Source organism: Pristiophorus japonicus, chromosome 22, assembly GCF_044704955.1.
Source record: "Pristiophorus japonicus isolate sPriJap1 chromosome 22, sPriJap1.hap1, whole genome shotgun sequence".
Taxonomy (NCBI): domain Eukaryota; kingdom Metazoa; phylum Chordata; class Chondrichthyes; family Pristiophoridae; genus Pristiophorus; species Pristiophorus japonicus.
The window spans coordinates 28,918,893-28,939,734 of record NC_091998.1 but is presented as its reverse complement, the minus strand read 5'-3'; the positions used below and the strand labels follow the sequence as shown (position 1 = coordinate 28,939,734).

Sequence of the window (20,842 nt, the reverse complement as noted above, 5' to 3'; positions counted from 1 at the left end):
CGCCCCCTTTTGAAGAAAAAATTCTGTTCTAAAGTAGAACTGTTCTACCTCACTAGAACTGCAGAAAAAAAAATGTGGAGAATTGCGATTTCTAAGATAGTCCGTTCTCCACCAGTTGCTCCTAAAAATCAGGCGCAAATCATGTGGAAACTTGGGCCCCATATGTGCTCAATGATGATACCGGGTGTCTGAAGTGGAAGTGTTTCATACAACAGTGCTAAGATCAATCACTAAGCAAGTACAAAATAAGTAGCCATTTTAGCCATGACCGGCTCTGCGACGTCATGGACTCTCCCTGACATAACCAGCAGAGATAAAGCAGATACAAAGCATTTATTTCTGACCCTGAATATAACAATTAAAAACTGGACATCATTCCAACAATACAATTTATTATTGAGCATGAGCATCTGCACTCCAGAAGACAGACCGTGATCCCGAATTGGTGCCATACCACTTCACAGGAGTATCAGGGCATTTATGTACATTCTTACCATGGTCAGCCCTGTTATTAAGCAGCTATTCGCCACGTTCTTCAAGCAAATCAGCATCACAGTACAGCCAATTATGGACCTTGCGCAAAAGGTCACCCTGTGTTGCAATTCATTAGCATTTACAGTAATTGAACGGTAGTTTATTGTGGCCCTTCTGCCGGGGCGTGCACACTGTGGCTTGTGGGGCATTTCCAGCCCTTGACCACTGCACATTTTTCATTACTGGTTTGTCCTGTTAGAATTTGGTGTGTCTGGAGGTTTGGGAAAGGCTGTTGTCTCACTGGCAGATAAATCCTACATCAGAACATCAAGGCCCGTCGGTATCCAGAAGAGGAGACTTGGGCACGTTGAGGGATTTAAACTTTCTACATGCCCAACTAAGCTCCAGGGTTGCATCTAAACTGCCCACCAAAAAAAAATGCTGGGACGCTCCCTGGTGTCCTGTGTTGGTTTCGGATACTCATGAACGTTTACTACAAGCTTGCTATACTATAAAGAGAAACAGAGTTAACGTTTCAGGTCGATGACCCTTCGTCAGAACTAGCAAAGGTTCGAAATTAACAGATTGCTGGAAGTGCAAGGAGCACTGAAAGGGGGAGGGAGGAAAGAACAAAAGGGAAGGTCTGTGACAGGGTGGAAGGCAGGAGAGATTCGAGACACAAAAGGGATGATGGGCCGACTTGCCATTGCAACTTGTGCCATTACCATCTCAATTGGGCCCATCATCCCTTTTGTCTCTCAAAAGGTATTAAGGGTTACGGAACCAAGGCAGGTACATTTGCATGGCTCATCCTTAATTTCATACTCTTGCCCTCTGCTCTGCAGAATTCCTTTAATTTCAGAAAATAAAGTTTTCAAGGCACTGCAGCATCTCAAATATTTCAGTTGATTTCCAGGGGAAAAAAAAACGGTTTCCTATGAAGACTGCTGAGGGATCCCCAGAGTTTGCACGGGGTGACGTACTGAGTCACAAAGAGTATACTTGCAGTAACATCCCAGTGTTCCTCCGCTCGCATCTCCCTCCCCAACAACGAACAACAATTTTACCAGGGTTCATCACACGAATCAAATATTGGCTGGAGACGGTACGCTTAGAAAGCGATCAACTGGGTCCCAGCTGGGAAAAGACGGTATGGAGGCCAAGGGATGTATTCAGGAAGGCCAGAACACAAGCTCAGACATCTGCAAGAGCCGGCAGAGGTGTCCATACAACGTACTCCCAGCCTGCTCATGGTGACTGACGCACCAAACATTTGCACTCGATGACCCTTCATCAGAACTGGAAAGTGACGAAGGGAAAAGGGTCATCAATCTGAAACGCTAACTCTGTTCCTCTCTCCGCAGATGCTTCCTGACCTGCTGAGCATTTCCAGCATTTTCTGTTTTTATTTCAGAGTTCCAACATCGGCAGTATTTTGCTTTTGTGTTTCTTTACAGGCCATTGTTTAGCAAGCTGCAGCAATTATCGCGCTTCATTATGACGCATTATTTCCAGGGCGAGTGGCCATCTCCCAGTCTCCTCCCAGGCCCCTCCCCATCACACACCAGTTCCAAACCCTCCCCACCACCAGCCCCCCCGGCGCTTCAACTCGACGCAAGACTTGCGACCGCAAGGAAATCGGCCAAAGGCTGCCACACTCACTCACGTTTTCGATGAACTGAATGTTTGACAGCATGAGGAAATCGTTGAAGACATTGTGGAGTCGGGAGTCGGTGGCCTTCGTGTGCTGGATCAGGCCGTCGAGCTGCTTCTCGATCTCGTGCGTGCGGGACAGCATCCGCTGCGAGAAATCTTGCAGAAACAGAAGCAGCTGTTGGCAAAAAAATAAGATAAAATAATCACCACTAACATTCAAATCAGGGCAGAAACACCAAAGCAAAAGAGAGTCTCGAACGCACTGCTTGTCGCAACTCTTTACAGCAAGGAGGCAGATCCCGGCATTAACTGCCTTTCCCCATTCCCTCCCGGTCGCTAAAATCATCTCTCCCTCCATCCCACAGATGGACTCCACAGAAACATAGAAAATAGGTGCAGGAGTAGGCCATTCGGCCCTTCGAGCCTGCAGCACCATTCAATATGATCATGGCTGATCAGTCACCTCAGTACTCCTTTCCTGCTTTCTCTATATACCCCTTGATCCCTTTAGCCGTAAGGGCCACATCTAACTCCCTCTTGAATATATCCAATGAACTGGCATTAACAACTCTCTGCGGCAGGGAATTCCACAGGTTAACAACTCTCTGAGTGAAGAAGTTTCTCCTCATCTCAGTCCTAAATGGCATATCCCTTATCCTAAGAATGTGTCCCCTGGTCTGGATTTCCCCAACATCGGGAACATTCTTCCCGCATCTAACCTGTCCCGTCCCGTCAGAATCTTATATGTTTCTATGAGATCCCCTCTCATCCTTCTAAAATCCAGTGTATAAAGACCCAGTTGATCCAGTCTCTCCTCATATGTCAATCCAGCCATCCCTGGAATCAGTCTGGTGAACCTTCGCTGCACTCCCTCAATAGCAAGAATGTCCTTCCTCAGATTAGGAGACCAAAACTGAACACAATATTCCAAGTGAGGCCTCACCAAGGCCCTGTACAATTGCAATAAGACCTCCCTGCTTCTATACTCAAATCCACTAGATATGAAGGCCAACATGCCATTTGTCTTCTTCACCGCCTGCTGTACCTGCATGCCAACTTTCAATGACTGATGAACCATGACACCCAGGTCTCGTTGCACCTCCCCTTTTCCTAATCTGCCGCCATTCAGATAATGTTCTGCCTTCGTGTTTTTGCCACCAAAGTGGATAATCTCACATTTATCTACATTATACTGCATCTGCCATGCATTTGCCCACTCACCTAACCTGTCCAAATCACCCTGCAGCCTATTAACATCCTCCTCACAGCTCACACTGCCACCCGGTTTAGTGTCATCTGCAAACTTGGAGATATTACACTTAATTCCTTCATCAACATCATTAATGTATATAGTAAAGAGCTGGGTTCCCACTAGTCACTGCCTCCCATTCCGAAAAGAACCTGTTTATCCCAACTCTCTGCTTCCTGCCTGCCAACCAATTCTCTATCCACGCCAGTACATTACCCCCAATATCACGTGCCTTGATCTTGTACACCAATCTCTTATGTGGGACTTTGTCAAAGGCCTGTTGAAAGTACAAATACACTACATCCACTGGTTCTCCCTTGTCCACTTTACTAGTTACATCCTCAAAAAATTCCAGAAGATTGGTCAAGCATGATTTCCCTTTCATAAATCAATGCTGACTTGGACCGATCCTGTCACCGCTTTCCAAATGCGCTGCTATTTCATCCTTAATAATTGATGCAGACAATCAGGCCCCGGGGATTTATCGGCCTTCAATCCCATCAATTTCTCCAACACAATTTCCTGCCTAATAAGGATATCCTTCAGGTCCTCCTTTTCACTAGACCCTCGGTCCCCTAGTACATCCGGAAGGTCATTGGTTCTTCCTTCGTGAAGACAGAACCAAAAAGTATTTGTTCAATTGGTCTGCCATTTCTTTGTTCCCCATTATTAATTAGGAAGGCAAATAGAATGTTAGCCTTTATTGCAAGGGGGATGGAGTATAAAAGTAAGGAAGTCCTGCTACAACTGTACAGGGCATTGATGAGATCATACCTGGAGTACTGCGTGCAGTTTTGGCCTCCTTATTTAAGGAGGGATATACTTGCATTAGACACAGTTTAGAGAAGGTTCACGAGGCTGATTCCCGAGATGAAGGGGTTGTCTTATGAAGAAAGGGTGAGCAGGTTGGGCCTGTATTTATTGGAGTTTAGAAGAATGAGAGGTGATCTGACTGAAACGTATCAGATTCTAAGGGAGCTGAACAGAGTAGATGCAGAGAGGATGCTTCCCCTCATGGGGGAATCTAGAACTAGGGGGCATAGTTTCAGAATAAGGGGTCGTCCATTTAAATCAGGAATTAGGAGGAATTTCTTCTCTCGGAGGGTCGTGAATCTGTGGAACACTCCATCACAGAGAGCAGTGAAGGCTGGGTCATTGAATATATTTAAGGTGGAGCGAGACAGATTTCTGAGTGTCAAGGGAGTCAAGGATTATGGGGAGTGGGCAGGGAAGTGGAGTCGAGTCCATGATCAGATCAGCCATGATCTTATTGAATGGCGGAGCAGGCTTGAGGGGGCAAATGGCCGAGTCCCGCTCCTATTTCTTACGTTCTTATGACACTTCCCCCGACCTTCCCCGAAGCTAGTGTTGTAACTCTCACTATTTAGTGGCAGCCCAACAGTATCCTGTGAGGGAAAACAATAGCAACAGTGGTGTGGCCCAAATGATCGCAGGGCAGCCAATAATTGGACGGTATATTCTGTTCACACTTTTAGTCTGTCTAATACACGGAAGCTTTCTCTTCCCAAGCATCAACTCTTGCTGCATCCAATTCCACAGGAACCGGCAGCTTGCCGGCATCTCATCCTAGGGGCCCTTCTCCACTTGGGAGCTTCGTGACAGTCGGCAGGCCATCGACTGTGGAGAGCACATGACGTCCCATACACTTTCCCGCAGGGGTCAGCGGAGAGCAATCGCTCCAACCAACTGTTACTCTCCTTACAGATTAGACGGCAAACTGGGATTCATGTCATGAACATTTAACAGCACGAATCTGGAAAAAAAATGCCAGCCGAACACAAGAAATGTTCAGAGAAGGCTCTGGTCCAACATTTGACACCGTGCATTAGGACTTGGCTTAGGGCCAGAGCAAAATATATTGAACACAAGCCCCCTTTACAACATCAATTGAATTTCAGAGGTCCAAGTCTCAGATGTCCGAGACCGTTTACATGAGAATCATACCAATAGTAAGTATTTTGGGACAGAGAAACAAATGTTTAATGACTATGTCAATGGGTTAGCTTGTTGCAGTGCTAGTCCAGGCCATCTGAAGTTTGGTAAAGGCCCTGAAAACATGAAAAGAACCAAGCAGAATGCCAGTATTTAACATTGGGCTGTTACTGTGCAAGTTTTCACCGACAATTCCCCCGCACCACACCCTCGAGAAAGAGGTACATTTACAAGAAAGAATTGGATTTATATAGCGTCTTTCTCGGCCACCGGACATCTCAAAATGCTTTACAGCCAATGAAGCACATTTGGAGTGTAGTCACTGTTATAATGTGGGAAACGCGGCAGTCTATTTTTGTTATGTTGATTGAGAGATATATATTGGCCACACCCCTGCGCTTCTTCGAAATACTGCCATGGGATCTTTTACATCCACTTGAGCGCACTCAGGGCCTCGGTTTAACGTCTCATCTGAAAGACGGCATCTTGGACAGCGCAGCTTTCCCTCAGCACGGTACTGGAGTGTCAGTCTAGATTTTTTTTTTTTAAGTGCTCAAGTCCCTTGACTCAGAGGCAAGTGTGCCACCCACTGAGCCAGAGCAAAGATGGACACTGAGAGCAGTCACGAAGGTAGGTGTCACATCACCTGGCCCAAGAGAAGCACAGAGAGAAGCCGAGCTGGTCACTCATCCACTCTCTTCCAAGAGGCAAGCGAGTCCAGCCATACACGAGAGGAAAACCAGAAATAATCAATCATTGTGGCACAAGTCTTGCACATTACAGAATAAATGCAGCCAAAATCAGGTACAGATACTTATGTTGTTGTGACGCACTGTTACGGTTGTACATACCCCAGCATCTGCACCAAGCGACCAGCTCCCACTGGCTTTATGAATCTCTTCTAAAGTCCACGGCCGCTCCCAGACAGGCTCAGTCTCACAGCCATTCTGTCCAAGAGCGCCGTTAACGGTTACCGAGGGTCCATTCATCTGTCACAGGAAAGTAAGTCGTTAAGGTACTGCACGCACAGGAACGGGCTGCTCGAAGGCAACTACAACGCAACGCAGCTGTTTCTGACTGCAGGGCAGCATGTGACGGGGTGACAATACACAGAGCAATTAGATCTCCCTGCAGTCACAATGCTGCTTTGTGTCATTCATGAATTAGATTGCAACCGCTGCCTGCTTTCGCCGCATGCAGGAATCCACTTCCTGTTACAAGCTCAATGGGACTACGCAAGAAGACAATATTTCATCATGACTCTCCCCCTCCCTTAATTTGCGGTACTTCTAACCCTTTTCTCCATCCACATGGCCTGACATCAAGGCCCTTGCCAACGTCTACCTAGCACCAGAGCCAGCCACTTGTGCTTCTCAAGAGCAAGGGTCAACTGCGCCCGTGTCACTTGCCCGTGTCAGCATCAAGCATTCTCGAGTCAGATACAGAATAAAGCTCTCTCTATTCTGTCTGAAGCAGAAGGACATTTCTACCACACCAGTTAGCATTTTCCCTTTTCCCACATCAGCCATGGTTATTGCTGGAACGGAATTCACAATTTAATGGTAGTTTTGGGCTTTGTATTTTGTATTTGTTCTTGTTGCCAGAGGACAGGGCCTGAAACAGTATTTCAGCAAGTGAGAGGTCACTCTCTGGAACAGACGCTCTCTGGAACAGATAGTATTGATTCATTCCAAATTTAGATAAATAACATTTTGGGATACAGTACACGAGTAGATTGAGGCATGACGTGTTGAGTGCAGTGTGCATGGCAGGATGAGTCGACGTTGAACATGCGAGGCTGGATTTTCGGCTCTGCTCATTCGGGGCGGTAAAGTTTGCGCCTCAGTCAGCAAAATTCATCAGCTGGGCCCTGAGTGTGTGGTGGGGCGCTAAGGAAGGCGTTACACACCTCTCAGGGTGCTAGGCCGGCTGAGCAACTGAAAATCCCGAGCTATACAGCCGGCCTCGGAGCTCTGAGAGAGGCCTCGGCTGGAGGAGGGGGGGGGGGGGGGGGGACCCGAAAAAAAGACCACCAAAAATATTCCCAATAAATAACATAAATCGCCAAAAAGGTCGGCATTACTTACCTCACTGTGGCCGCGACAGCTCGGACCGCCCGCTTTCACAGGCGGTCCCAGCACGGCGCTCTACAGATCGGGCAGCAGCCAAAAATCGAGCCGATGTCACAACCAGGGGCGTTGCAAACCGGCTCGCCTCTCCCGGGCGGTAATGCTCCACCGCCCCCTATCGGAACCGGCACCGAAAGTCCCAACGGGGAATTGGACACACGCTCGGAAGTGCTTATTCCCGCCATTGCCACCCCTCCGGGGCGCTAAGAGGAGTGGCAGAAGACTGAAAATACAGCCCATGGCTCCTAAAGCTCTCCACCACGGGGTTTTCCTCACCTCATGTCTGGGTCGGTAGTAGACTGATGGGGATTGATTGGTCAATAACTCCATTATCATTATATCATGGGACTGCCAGGACAGCAGAAGACCAACGAGATGGACCTTGGTCTTTTACGTCGAGTAATTTCTCTATTCCTATGTGGGCGATGTTCCTAGTTGAGGTGACCAATAATCTTTACAACTGATTAGCTTACTCAGCCATGTCAGGAGAGCAGCAAGAGCCAACCACGCAAGTTGTGGGATTCGGTCACACGTAGGCTACACTGGGTAGGGTTGGCAGATTCCCTGTTGGGAGAACGATTATCATCCCATCATCAGTCTGAGCACAGTTTGGGCCCAAGTCTCCGAGCCTAGCCCACAACACTACACCACCCCAGACAGATAAATTCAAGGTTTTACCTTAGAAGTTTAATCTCTGTGCATCTTCTCTACGGTTTTCCACTCAAGTGGTGAATGGTTAACCAGACGGGAGTGTGAATCATCTGGGAATCGCAAGTTTTGCCAACTAACGTTGTAGTCCGACTGGTGGCTTAAATGTAAATAAAGATATTTATTCTCGCAGCGGTGACACTTGAAGCAGTATTACCACAACAATATCTACACAGGCTACAGCAACATCAAATACCACCCTCTGCAAATCAGCTCAATCATCTATACTGTGAGCAAGCACCCAGTACTCAGACAGGAAACTTAAAGCCCGTGGGGCCATCTCCAGCAACTCATTTTACTGCCAATATTTCTCATTTGATGGCTTGGTCCATTTGAACTTCATACACCAAGTGGTTTGGAAAGGGGAGGTGTCACTGCTGTCGTTTCATGGGTCAAATCCAAAATCGGAACTTGCAGACCACTCGGGAGAACGATGGAACTACTGTAAAAACACAGGGGATATCAAACCAGCACATCGCGACCCCCTCCCCCCAAACAACCACACCGCGACCCCCTCCCCCCAAACAACCACACCGCGACCCCCTCCCCCCAAACAACCACACCGCCACCCCTCCCCCCAAACAACCAAACCGCCACCCCTCCCCCAAACAACCAAACCGCCACCCCTCCCCCAAACAACCACGCCACCCCTCCCCCAAACAACCACGCCACCCCTCCCCCAAACAACCACGCCACCCCTCCCCCAAACAACCACGCCACCCCTCCCCCAAACAACCACGCCACCCCTCCCCCAAACAACCACGCCACCCCTCCCCCAAACAACCACGCCACCCCTCCCCCAAACAACCACGCCACCCCTCCCCCAAACAACCACGCCACCCCTCCCCCAAACAACCACGCCACCCCTCCCCCAAACAACCACGCCACCCCTCCCCCAAACAACCACGCCACCCCTCCCCCAAACAACCACGCCACCCCTCCCCCAAACAACCACGCCACCCCTCCCCCAAACAACCACGCCACCCCTCCCCCAAACAACCACGCCACCCCTCCCCCAAACAACCACGCCACCCCTCCCCCAAACAACCACGCCACCCCTCCCCCAAACAACCACGCCACCCCTCCCCCAAACAACCACGCCACCCCTCCCCCAAACAACCACGCCACCCCTCCCCCAAACAACCACGCCACCCCTCCCCCAAACAACCACGCCACCCCTCCCCCAAACAACCACGCCACCCCTCCCCCAAACAACCACGCCACCCCTCCCCCAAACAACCACGCCACCCCTCCCCCAAACAACCACGCCACCCCTCCCCCAAACAACCACGCCACCCCTCCCCCAAACAACCACGCCACCCCTCCCCCAAACAACCACGCCACCCCTCCCCCAAACAACCACGCCACCCCTCCCCCAAACAACCACGCCACCCCTCCCCCAAACAACCACGCCACCCCTCCCCCAAACAACCACGCCACCCCTCCCCCAAACAACCACGCCACCCCTCCCCCAAACAACCACGCCACCCCTCCCCCAAACAACCACGCCACCCCTCCCCCAAACAACCACGCCACCCCTCCCCCAAACAACCACGCCACCCCACCCCCAAACAACCACACCACCCCACCCCTCCCCCAAACAACCACACCACCCCACCCCTCCCCCAAACAACCACGCCACCCCTCCCCCAAACAACCACGCCACCCCTCCCCCAAACAACCACGCCACCCCTCCCCCAAACAACCACGCCACCCCTCCCCCAAACAACCGCCACCCCTCCCCCAAACAACCACGCCACCCCTCCCCCAAACAACCACGCCACCCCTCCCCCAAACAACCACGCCACCCCTCCCCCAAACAACCACGCCACCCCTCCCCCAAACAACCACGCCACCCCTCCCCCAAACAACCACGCCACCCCACCCCACCCCCAAACAACCACACCACCCCACCCCTCCCCCAAACAACCACACCACCCCACCCCTCCCCCAAACAACCACACCACCCCTCCCCCAAACAACCACACCACCCCTCCCCCAAACAACCACACCCCCCAAACAACCACACCACCCCTCCCCCAAACAACCACACCACCCCTCCCCCAAACAACCACACCACCCCTCCCCCAAACAACCACACCACCCCTCCCCCAAACAACCACACCACCCCTCCCCCAAACAACCACACCACCCCTCCCCCAAACAACCACACCACCCCTCCCCCAAACAACCACACCACCCCTCCCCCAAACAACCACACCACCCCTCCCCCAAACAACCACACCACCCCTCCCCCAAACAACCACACCACCCCTCCCCCAAACAACCACACCACCCCTCCCCCAAACAACCACACCACCCCTCCCCCAAACAACCACACCACCCCTCCCCCAAACAACCACACCACCCCTCCCCCAAACAACCACACCACCCCTCCCCCAAACAACCACACCACCCCTCCCCCAAACAACCACACCACCCCTCCCCCAAACAACCACACCACCCCTCCCCCAAACAACCACACCACCCCTCCCCCAAACAACCACACCACCCCACCCCCAAACAACCACACCACCCCACCCCTCCCCCAAACAACCACACCACGCCACCCCTCCCCCAAACAACCACACCACCCCACCCCTCCCCCAAACAACCACACCACCCCACCCCTCCCCCAAACAACCACACCACCTCTCCCCCCAAACAACCACACCACCCCTCCCCCAAACAACCACACCACCCCTCCCCCAAACAACCACACCACCCCTCCCCCAAATAACCACACCACCCCTCCCCCAAACAACCACACCACCCCTCCCCCAAACAACCACACCACCCCTCCCCCAAACAACCACACCACCCCTCCCCCAAACAACCACACCACCCCTCCCCCAAACAACCACACCACCCCTCCCCCAAACAACCACACCACCCCTCCCCCAAACAACCACACCACCCCTCCCCCAAACAACCACACCACCCCTCCCCCAAACAACCACACCACCCCTCCCCCAAACAACCAAACCACCCCACCCCCAAACAACCACACCACCCCACCCCTCCCCCAAACAACCACACCACCTCTCCCCCAAACAACCACACCACCTCTCCCCCAAACAACCACACCACCCCTCCCCCAAACAACCACACCACCCCTCCCCCAAACAACCACACCACCCCTCCCCCAAACAACCACACCACCCCTCCCCCAAACAACCACACCACCCCTCCCCCAAACAACCACACCACCCCTCCCCCCAAATAACCACACCGTGACCCCCTCCCCCCAAATAACCACACCGTGACCCCCTCCCCCCAAATAACCACACCGTGACCCCCTCCCCCCAAATAACCACACCGTGACCCCCCTCCCCCCATATAACCACATTGCCACCCCCTCCCCCCACATCAATACCCGCCGAATGAGCGGGTTGCTGAGCCAGGAAGCAGGGACACCCTCCCACCTCCCGATTCCCAACCACCCCACCCCAGGCCCGGTCCCCCTCACCCCCCTTACAGCCCCATACCCCGAGACCCTCTAGGCTCTCCACCACACCCCAAGCTCCCCTCACATCCCCCCCCATACCCCTCACCCAGCCATACCCACTCACCCCCCCATACCCCTCACCCCGAGCTCCCCTCACACCCCCCCATACCCAGAGCTCTCCTCACCACCCCCCCATACCCCTCACACCCGGAGCTCCCCTCACGCCCCCCCATACCCCTCACCCCCAGACCCCGAGCGCCCCTCACACCCCGAGCTCTGGGGGCGCGGGCCCTCGGGGCCCACAGCAGCCAAACAGCTCCCAGCTGCGGCCCGGGACCGGGACCAAGACTTGCCCAACCTGCAACCACTATCCCACATCCCACGTCCCACAGCCCTCTCCCCTCGCTCACCCTCCCGGGCTGCCCGCCCCGCGCCGCTCCGCCAACCGATGTCAATCACCTCGCCAGCCCCGCGCCGCTCCGCCAACCGATGTCAATCACCTCGCCAGCCCCGCCCCTCCCCGTCACATGACCCGAGCACGTGATCCCCTCCCAGGGGGCGGGGCGAGTGGAGTTCTGTCACTCCAGCTGATTCCAGTCTGCCCAATAAATATCATTAAAAGGGTACATCCTTGATATATTTCTGTAGATGGAAAGACCTTGTTTTATTCCTCATCATCATAGGCAGTCCCTCGGAATCGAGGAAGACTTGCTTCCACTCTAAAAGTGAGTTCCCAGGTGACTGAACAGTCCAATACGAGAATTACAGTCCCTGTCACAGGTGGGACAGACAGTGGTTGGAGGAAAGGGTGGGTGGGGAGTCTGGTTTGCCGCACGCTCCTTCCGCTGCCTGCGCTTGTTTTCTGCATGCTCTCGGCGATGAGACTCGAGGTGCTCAGCGCCCTCCCGGATGCACTTTTTTTCACTTAGGGCGGTCTTTGGCCAGGGACTCCAGGTGTCAGTGGGGATGTTGCACTTTATCAGGGGACTTTGAGGGTGTCCTTGAAACGTTTCCTCTGCCCACCTGGGGCTCGCTTGCCGTGTAGCAGTTCCGAGTAGAGCGCTTGCTTTGGGAGTCTCGTGTTGGGCATGCGAACAATGTGGCCCGCCCAGCGGAGCTGGTCGAGTGTGGTCAGTGCTGGGGATATTGGCCTGATCGAGAACACTGACGTTGGTGTGTCGATCCTCCCAGTGGATTTTCAGGATCTTGCGGATGCAGCGCTGGTGGTACTTCTCCAGCGCTTTGAGGTGTCTGCTGTATATGGTCCACATCTCTGAGCCATATAGGAGAATCTTGGGACGTTTTATTACATTAAATGCACTGTATAAATATAACCTCTTGTTGTTGTTGCATTTATATAGCACCTTTCACAACCTCAGGACGTCCCAAAGCGCTTCACATCCAATGAAGTACTGTAGGAAAGGCAGCTGCCAATTTGCATACAGCAAGCTCCCATAAATGTAGGCGTGTCCTCAACAGAAAGGCGTGTCCTCAACAGAAAGGACAAAGTTGAGAGGTGACCTGATTGCTGTGTTAGGATTATATCAGGATAATGCAGGTGTCAGCCGGGCTCAGCTGGTAGCACTCTCACCTCTGGGTCAGAAGGTTGTGGGGTCGAGCCACACTCCAGAGATTTGAGATCAAAGATCCAGGCTGACGTTCCAGTGCAGGACTGAGGCACTGTCAGAGTGTGCCATCTTCTGCATGAGACTTCAATCCTCTCAGGTGGATGTAAAGCATCCCATGGCACTATTTTGAAGTAGAGCATGGGTGTTATCCCTGGCCAATATTTATCCTTCAACCAAATGCAGATTATCTGGACATTATCACAATGCTGTTTGTGGAGCCTTGCTGTGTGAAAATTGGCTGCCACCTTTCCAACATTATAACAATGACTACACTTCAAAAGTATTTCATTGGCTGTAAAATGCTTTGGGACCTCCTGAGGTAATGTTAGGTGCTATAGAAAGGCAAGTCTTTCTTTCGTCCTAGAATATGCTATGTCACCTTGTCCAGAATAAGATGTATCCCTGCGCTTGAAGGAGGATAAATTCAAAACAAATCTGTGGAAACAATGGCCTAAATTTTAACATTGGTGAGGGAGCAGGTTTGGGAGTGGGTGAGTAGTTAAAAGTGCTGAAATTGACAGCACGGTGAGAAGCCGGCTTCAACCCGCCAGCCTCCGCCTTTAACTCGAGCACATTGGGCTGCGAGTGCGAGAACTTCTCGGGAGAGGCGGGTTACCTATTGAAACCAATTAAGAGCTAGTTAAGAGGCTATTAAGAGCCTTTCTCACTTGGGTGTCTGCGGGATTCCCGGGCTTGCTGAACCTCGCCTGAGAAAGCAAGCGAGAGCAGAACGGCAATTGAGGATGGAGAACATAAGAATATAAGAACATAAGAATTAGGAACAGGAGTAGGCCATCTAGCCCCTCGAGCCTGCTCCGCCATTCAACAAGATCATGGCTGATCTGGCCGTGGACTCAACTCCACTTACCCGCCCGCTCCCCATAACCCTTAATTCCCTTATTGGTTAAAAATCTATCTATCTGTGACTTGAATACATTCAATGAGCTAGCCTCAACTGCTTCCCTGGGCAGAGAATTCCACAGATTCACAACCCTCTGGGAGAAGAAATTCCTTCTCAACTCGGTTTTAAATTGGCTCCCCCGTATTTTGAGGCTGTGCCCCCTAGTTCTAGTCTCCCCAACCAGTGGAAACAACCTCTCTGCCTCTATCTTGTCTATCCCTTTCATTATTTTAAATGTTTCTATAAGATCACGAGTAAAGACCCAGTCTACTCAATCTATCATCATAAGGTAAGCCTGTCGAAATCTCGACCTCCGAAAAGAATGACTCCGACACTTACAGCTCCGGTAGAAGTTTCTTTAATTTACTTGCTCGCAAGGGGTAGGTTACACTCAGTCAAGGGCTAAGTGAACACCTCCGAAATGGTTCAGTTTAACAAGATATTTATACAGTAAAACCAAAGTTATGGTCTCGCCCTGTGTATTGCTCTGTCTCACAGTCAGTGAATATAGATAAAGAGTTAATTACTATATCCTGGTCCTGACATGGTATCCAGATATTTCCTTTTGTCAGGGTTATCAGAAAGCCAAACGGCCATTACTCCATGAGTCATAGGTAATGGGCTATCACCTGTCTTGTATTGTGTCAGGATTGTTCCAATTTCCTGGTCAGTTTATCTGTTTGCATCAAATGGATGAGGTCTCGGAAAGAAGATAATGGCTAGAAGATAAGGGTGGGGTGACATGGAACTCCTGTAGTGTAGACAATAGGAGAGCACCATGGGGGGGGGGGTTACTTGTCTCAGCATGACTTGTCTCCTAGCTGTCTGATGGCCATCAGCCATCTCAAACCAGGTTTAGCTGTTTATGCAAACTGACTGCTAAAATGCAGAAAGTTCTGGAAGGGCCAGGACTCCATTTTGATCAAAAGGCACACAAATACCGTATGGTATCAGCTTAGATAAAAACACATTTCCACATTCCCCCATTTTGTCCTTCACAAGGACAACTCAATCCATTCTGATCTTGTACAGTCTCTCCATTTCCATTTCCACACAAGAGCCTTCAGCAGTTGTTGCTACCATAACTCTAGCCGTGGTCTCGGTAGCTAACATAGTTTCTCCCACCCTGGCACAGCAACACTTAATGACAACAAATAATAGATACAGGGCGAAGACTATCAGCAGGAATATGATCAAACCCTGTACCACAGATTTCCCCAGGGCTCCCAACCATCCTAATGCCCAACCCCACAAGGTGATACCATCCTGGCCAACTGTCTGTTTATACTCTATTACCTTTTTCCTGATTTTTTTTCAGCTAGACTGCCGATATCTTCTGATTTATCTGGGATATACGTACAGCATTCTTCACCTATTAATGCGCATGTTCCTCCCTCCTTGGCTAGGAGATAATCTAAGGCCATACGATTTTGGAGAGCCACTGTTCGAATAGCTACCATTTCGTCATTTATCCCTTCAAAGGCTTGGGAAGTTGCGTTGGCTACTGATTCCACTAAGTTAGCCAGTTCCCGTAACTGCCATTCGGTCGATGCTATTCCAGAGGATGGCACCATTACCTTGAATATTCCGTTTAGCCACGTCAAATTCCGTTTAAATCTGTGGCTTCCATAGGCATCCCTTAGAGTCTTTATTGATCTGATAAAGGGTACCACATATCCTAAGTAACAGGACCCTGTCCAGTTGGCTGGTAACCATGGGTAGGCTTTATGGCCACAAATAAAGTAGGTGCAATTATAGGACGTCAGCTCCTGGTCCTTTCGCACTATCCATACTCGAGTGGTCTCACCTTCCCACCCTTCACCTGGGGCTTTGTTATGGACCGTTGTCCAGCCAACGGTTGCTATCTTTCTCTCAGTGGGATTAGTTGTGGCTTGTCATTTAGTCATTTGGGAACACTTGCTGCGTCCCATTTCTGGTCCTTTAGTCTCATTACTCACTAGGCATATTATACCTTCAGGATTTCCTATTCTGGGAGTAATGCTTAGGAAGGGAGGCTGATGGTTATTATCATAATTGGGCTGGTACCATCCTTGGAAGGCTGTAAGTTTATACCCTGCCGACCTCCATTCTGTTTGCTCCTTCGTTTCTGGCCCCTTAGTTAGGTTTGTCCTATTTTGCACTGTCAACAATTCTACCATTTCTGATTCGTTAAAGGGGACAGATCTCAGGGGAATACCCCCTTCGGAGTGGACAGGTACATGGGAACATATCCAACAACTCGACAAGTTTCTTTCTTAAGCATACTTATGACTCAGTGCCATAAATACGTTTACTTGCAATTCCCTTCAGTGGTGGGTCTGTACCCCTGGTGTAATCAATAATGTGAAGTAAAACCCTGTCAAGCCCAGCACCATCAGTCCCCATAGTCCATACAGTTCCTTATTCAGTCTTCCTTTCTCTGTTCCTCTGGTTCCTTCTTCCCTTCCTCCTGGTCCGGTGCCCGTTTGCAATGGGATGCGTGGATCCATGTTGGTCTTTCCTTTACCTTGATTGCAGTATTGGTCGCCAGCAAGACCTGGTATGGTCCTTCAAATCTTGGCTGTAGACTGCTTTTTCTTTTAAAAATCTTGATGTAAACGAATTCCCCTGGCTCCAGGTTATGACACTTCCCTTCCGCTGGCTTGACTTGGGCTTCCTTTACCTGTGAATGAAAGCTGGAAATACATTTGGTTAGTGCAATACAATAATTCAACATATTTTCCTCCATTTTGTGGATGTCCATCTGTTTTGCAGTAAATGGTGCTGTAAAAGGTAGTCGTTGGGGACGTCCCATAACTATCTCATGCGGTGACAGGCCTGTTGTCTGTTGTTTGCAGATCGCATTACCATCAAGGCTAAGGGCAGCAGTTCTGTCCATTTCAGTCCAGTGTCATTGCATAGTTTTGCCAGCTTATTTTTAAGCATTCCATTATATCTTTCAACAAGTCCAGCTGATTGTGGATGATAACTGCAATGAAAACGTTGATTAATCTGCAAAGCTTTACACATTTCTCTTATAACAGTTCCCGTGAAATGTGACCCGTTATCACTAGAAAGCTTAGCAGGTATTCCGAAGCGCGGTACAATTTCTTTTAACAAACATTTAGCAACAGTAGTGGCATCGGCCTTTTTACATGGAAAGGCTTCAATCCATCTAGAGAACACATCTACAATAACTAATACATACTTGAATCCCATACACATAGGTAATTCAATAAAATCCATTTGTAGATGTACAAAAGGCCCGACTGGATTTGGGTGGGAGGCAGATTCTACTTTTTCCGTCTTACCCGGATTCATTGTCTGACAGGTAACACAATTTTCACAGATTTGTTTTGCAATTGCCGAAATACCTGGTGCATACCAAGTTGCCAAAATATAATCTGCCAATCCTCCTTTGCCAGCATGTGTGAATGTATGAACACATCGGGCAATCCATGGAAGTAAGGATCTGGGGGCCACCACGCGGCCGTTATGGTGAACCCATATTCCTTCTGGATTTTTATAACATTGATCCTTCGTCCAGGTCACCACCTCCTCCGTACTGGCCTGTGTCTGAAAGGCCAGCACGTCATTAATAGTGGGTGGCGGGTCTGAGCAATTATTTTTCCTTAGTGGGAACAATGACACCTGCATCCCCCCTTTTGACAGAGCTGCTGACTTAGCTGCATTATCAGCTCTGGCATTCCCAAGTGCCACCTCATTCGACTGGCCTGTATGTGCTTGGCATTTGATAATGGCAAGTTTCAAAGGGCATTGAATGGCTTGCAGGAGATTTTCCACTTGTTCTGCATTTTTGATAGGGGTTCCTGAAGAAGTCAGGTACCTGCGAATCTTCCAAATTTGTCCATAGTCATGTGATACCCCAAAAGCATACCTGGAGTCAGTGTAGATATTAACTGTGTGTCCTTCAGCCAGAATACAGACTCGAGTTAACGCAAACAATTCGGCTTGTTGGGCTGAAAAGGAGTCTGGAAGAGAGGCTGTTTCAACAACATTAAACTGAGTTACAATTGCATAAGCCGCTCTAGGTTGGCCCCTATCATTTCGTAGGGCTGATCCGTCAACATAGTACACTAGCTCAGGGTTACACATTGGTACATCTGTTAGATTGATACGTGGTTTAGTCACTAATTCGGTTACCATTTCACATGAATGGGGTTCGCCATCGTCTTCCGTGGGGAGTAGAGTGGCTGGATTTAAGGTAGTGCATCTTTTGATGATAAGGTTCGGATTTGATAACAGTTCGACCTCGTATTTAGTGGTTCTTGCGGAGGTTAGGTGTTGGGTAGCACATTTAGTAAGTAAAATCTTGACAGAGTGTGGGATATACAAAATGGTTTGATGATTTAGAGTTATTGTCTGAGCCTGTTGCATAGCATAATAAGCTGCTGCCAACGAAGGAAGACATCCTGGTAGTCCGCGTGCCACTAGGTCTAGTTGGGTACTGAAATATGCTACCGGTCGTTGCCTGTCCCCATGTAACTGAGTCAAAACAGATTGTGCAAAACCCAACTTGTGATGCACAAATAAGTTGAATAGCTTAGTGTAATCTGGTAATTCCCAAGGCGGGTGCTGAAGTGAGGGACTGCTTAAGACTCTGGAAAGCATTCCGGGATACTTCATTCCACATCCTTTAAGCATTGTGAGAATATAGTAGATTCATTCACAGCTCGTAGGTCATGGACAAACCTTCATTTGTGTGGGCTTCTGAACTGGATAAATCGGTGTGTTACACGGACTTCTCATTTATGCTTATAGTGATTCACAGATCACTGAATGTAAAGTACTTGTTTTCTAATTTTATTAAAAGGCTTCCGAACCCAAGATTTTTCCAATACACCCAAAATGTTGATCAAGAGATCACCTGAAATATCTCAAAATCCCAATTCAACTATTGTACTGTCACTCTTTATCAAAAAAATCCTCTTACTGAGCTAGAAGCTTTTGTACCAAGAATTTACACCAAGGACAATGAGAGTGTACTCCCCCAGCCTGCACCTCGAGAGACCCACAAAGGCTTTTTTAAAAAAAAAGGCATTGCAACTTTCAACCACCGGGACCATGTCTCAACAAACCTATCCTTTGTGCATTTCCTAGCTCTGTAACCTTTCATCCGAATAAATCCACACCTGCGCTTCTAACTTAAAATGTCTTAAACTTCCCATTTACAGGACAACACTATGAAGGGTTAAAAAACTTCACTTTGTTTGAAAAAGTGGGTGGAGCTAAAACAAACAGGCAGCTCCACAACCTTTCCAAACAGGTTTCCAGACACAAGGAAAAAAGACAGAAGCACTCTCATTCAAAGACAAGACATTCACGCACTCTCATTCAAAGACAAGACATTCACAAGTCTCTCTCCATTCAATAAAGCTTTTTCTTTTGCTAGCTTCATTTTTTTTTAATCCATAAGTCACTATCAGGTTCTCTTTTTTTTTTACATTTGATTTACTTCCTCTGTTAATTTTACATGGGCTTGAAGAATCGGAACCCAGACCTTTTCTATTACCTTCTTTTTTTTTACCTGGATCTCTGTTTATAAGACACTCCTCTAGACATGTTGTTCTCTCTAAATTAAATGAACCATCGGGTGGAAATGGCCTGTTTTCACCCTTAGTCCACTTTACCGGTTTTTGTTTCTTTGGTCAATTGAAGACTGACCACAATTCTGGAGCATGACATAGGCTGGTGTGCCTTTTGTGGTGTTTTAACTTGCTCCGGCACCCATTCTGGATGATTAAGATTTTCCACAGTTTCTGATCTCACAATCCTTTCGGCCAACCGAGTTCTCTACGCCCACTTCTCCTGGCCGTTACGTGGCCTGAAAAGGCTCTTAATTCGGGCTCAGTCTGGGTGCGTGAGATATGTTGGCACGAACCAACCGTAGTTGATCAATCAGTTACTGTTTCTTTTCTTAATCAATCCTTGTGTTTTTTTTTCCAAATCACAACTTTCCCTAGTGACTCTTCCCGTTTCTCTAATGGCAATGACTCACAAAGGTATTGCACACAACAGTAATACAAGGACAACAAACAATATTCCCGCGAGTACACAAATCATAACCTTACACCTTATCTAAACAAATTCTCAGTCTGCGTTGTACGCCACTACAGACCGAGTCCTTAACTTATCCTAATAAAAACTGATAAAACTTAAGGTTCCGTACCCAAACTCTTTGATCGATTGCGCTTTCCTTTTTTTTTATAGTCTTATCACATAAGAACCCCTTCCGAATTAAAAACAATAAAAATCTTATCACATAAGAACCTTCGATCGATTAGCGCTTTCTTTTTTTTTAATAGTCTTATCACATAAGAACCCCTTCCGAATTAAAAACAATAAAAATCTTATCACATAAGAACCTGGAACCCTTTTCGATCGACTAGCGCTCCCTTACCTACTGAAACCTTCCCCGGGCTGTCTCGAGATTTTTTTTTTCCAGAACTTGTTCTCTTCTGCTGGCGAGCTGAGAAAGAAATGGTTATAAAAAAAATACCTTTAGCTTTTAAATGCCGAGTCTTGTAGATTGCAGTACCTCCGCTGTGGACAACAGATTACATATGCGATTCAACAGTGAAGAAACCTCTTGTGAGCAAAAGGCTCACCTTGTTTGGCTACTGAAGCCTTTCACTGGAGAGGCACTATGCCTGTATCCGTTTTACTCACAGGACAGAGAGTATGCATCTCGGTGGA

At 49.1% G+C, this 20,842-nt stretch overlaps 1 protein-coding gene across 6 annotated transcripts in view; it reads right to left on the bottom strand.

Moving 5' to 3' along the window:
• The window catches only part of washc2c (WASH complex subunit 2C), a 69,473-nt gene extending 57,340 nt beyond the window's left edge, over nt 1–12,133 (bottom strand). For 5 of the 6 annotated variants that reach the window (XM_070865826.1, XM_070865831.1, XM_070865832.1 and 2 more), the window contains exons 1-4: nt 12,028–12,109; nt 8,140–8,269; nt 6,184–6,321; nt 2,141–2,305 (exon numbers count right to left, since the gene is read on the bottom strand). In XM_070865826.1, the coding sequence (XP_070721927.1) occupies nt 2,141–2,305; nt 6,184–6,321 (303 nt within the window). In that variant the 5' untranslated portion in view covers nt 8,140–8,269; nt 12,028–12,109. Of the gene's footprint in view, nt 1–2,140; nt 2,306–6,183; nt 6,322–8,139; nt 8,270–12,027 lie in introns of all 6 variants that reach the window. The other variant, XM_070865828.1, reaches the window with a different exon arrangement.
• Between the last annotated feature and the right edge of the window lie 8,709 nt (nt 12,134–20,842).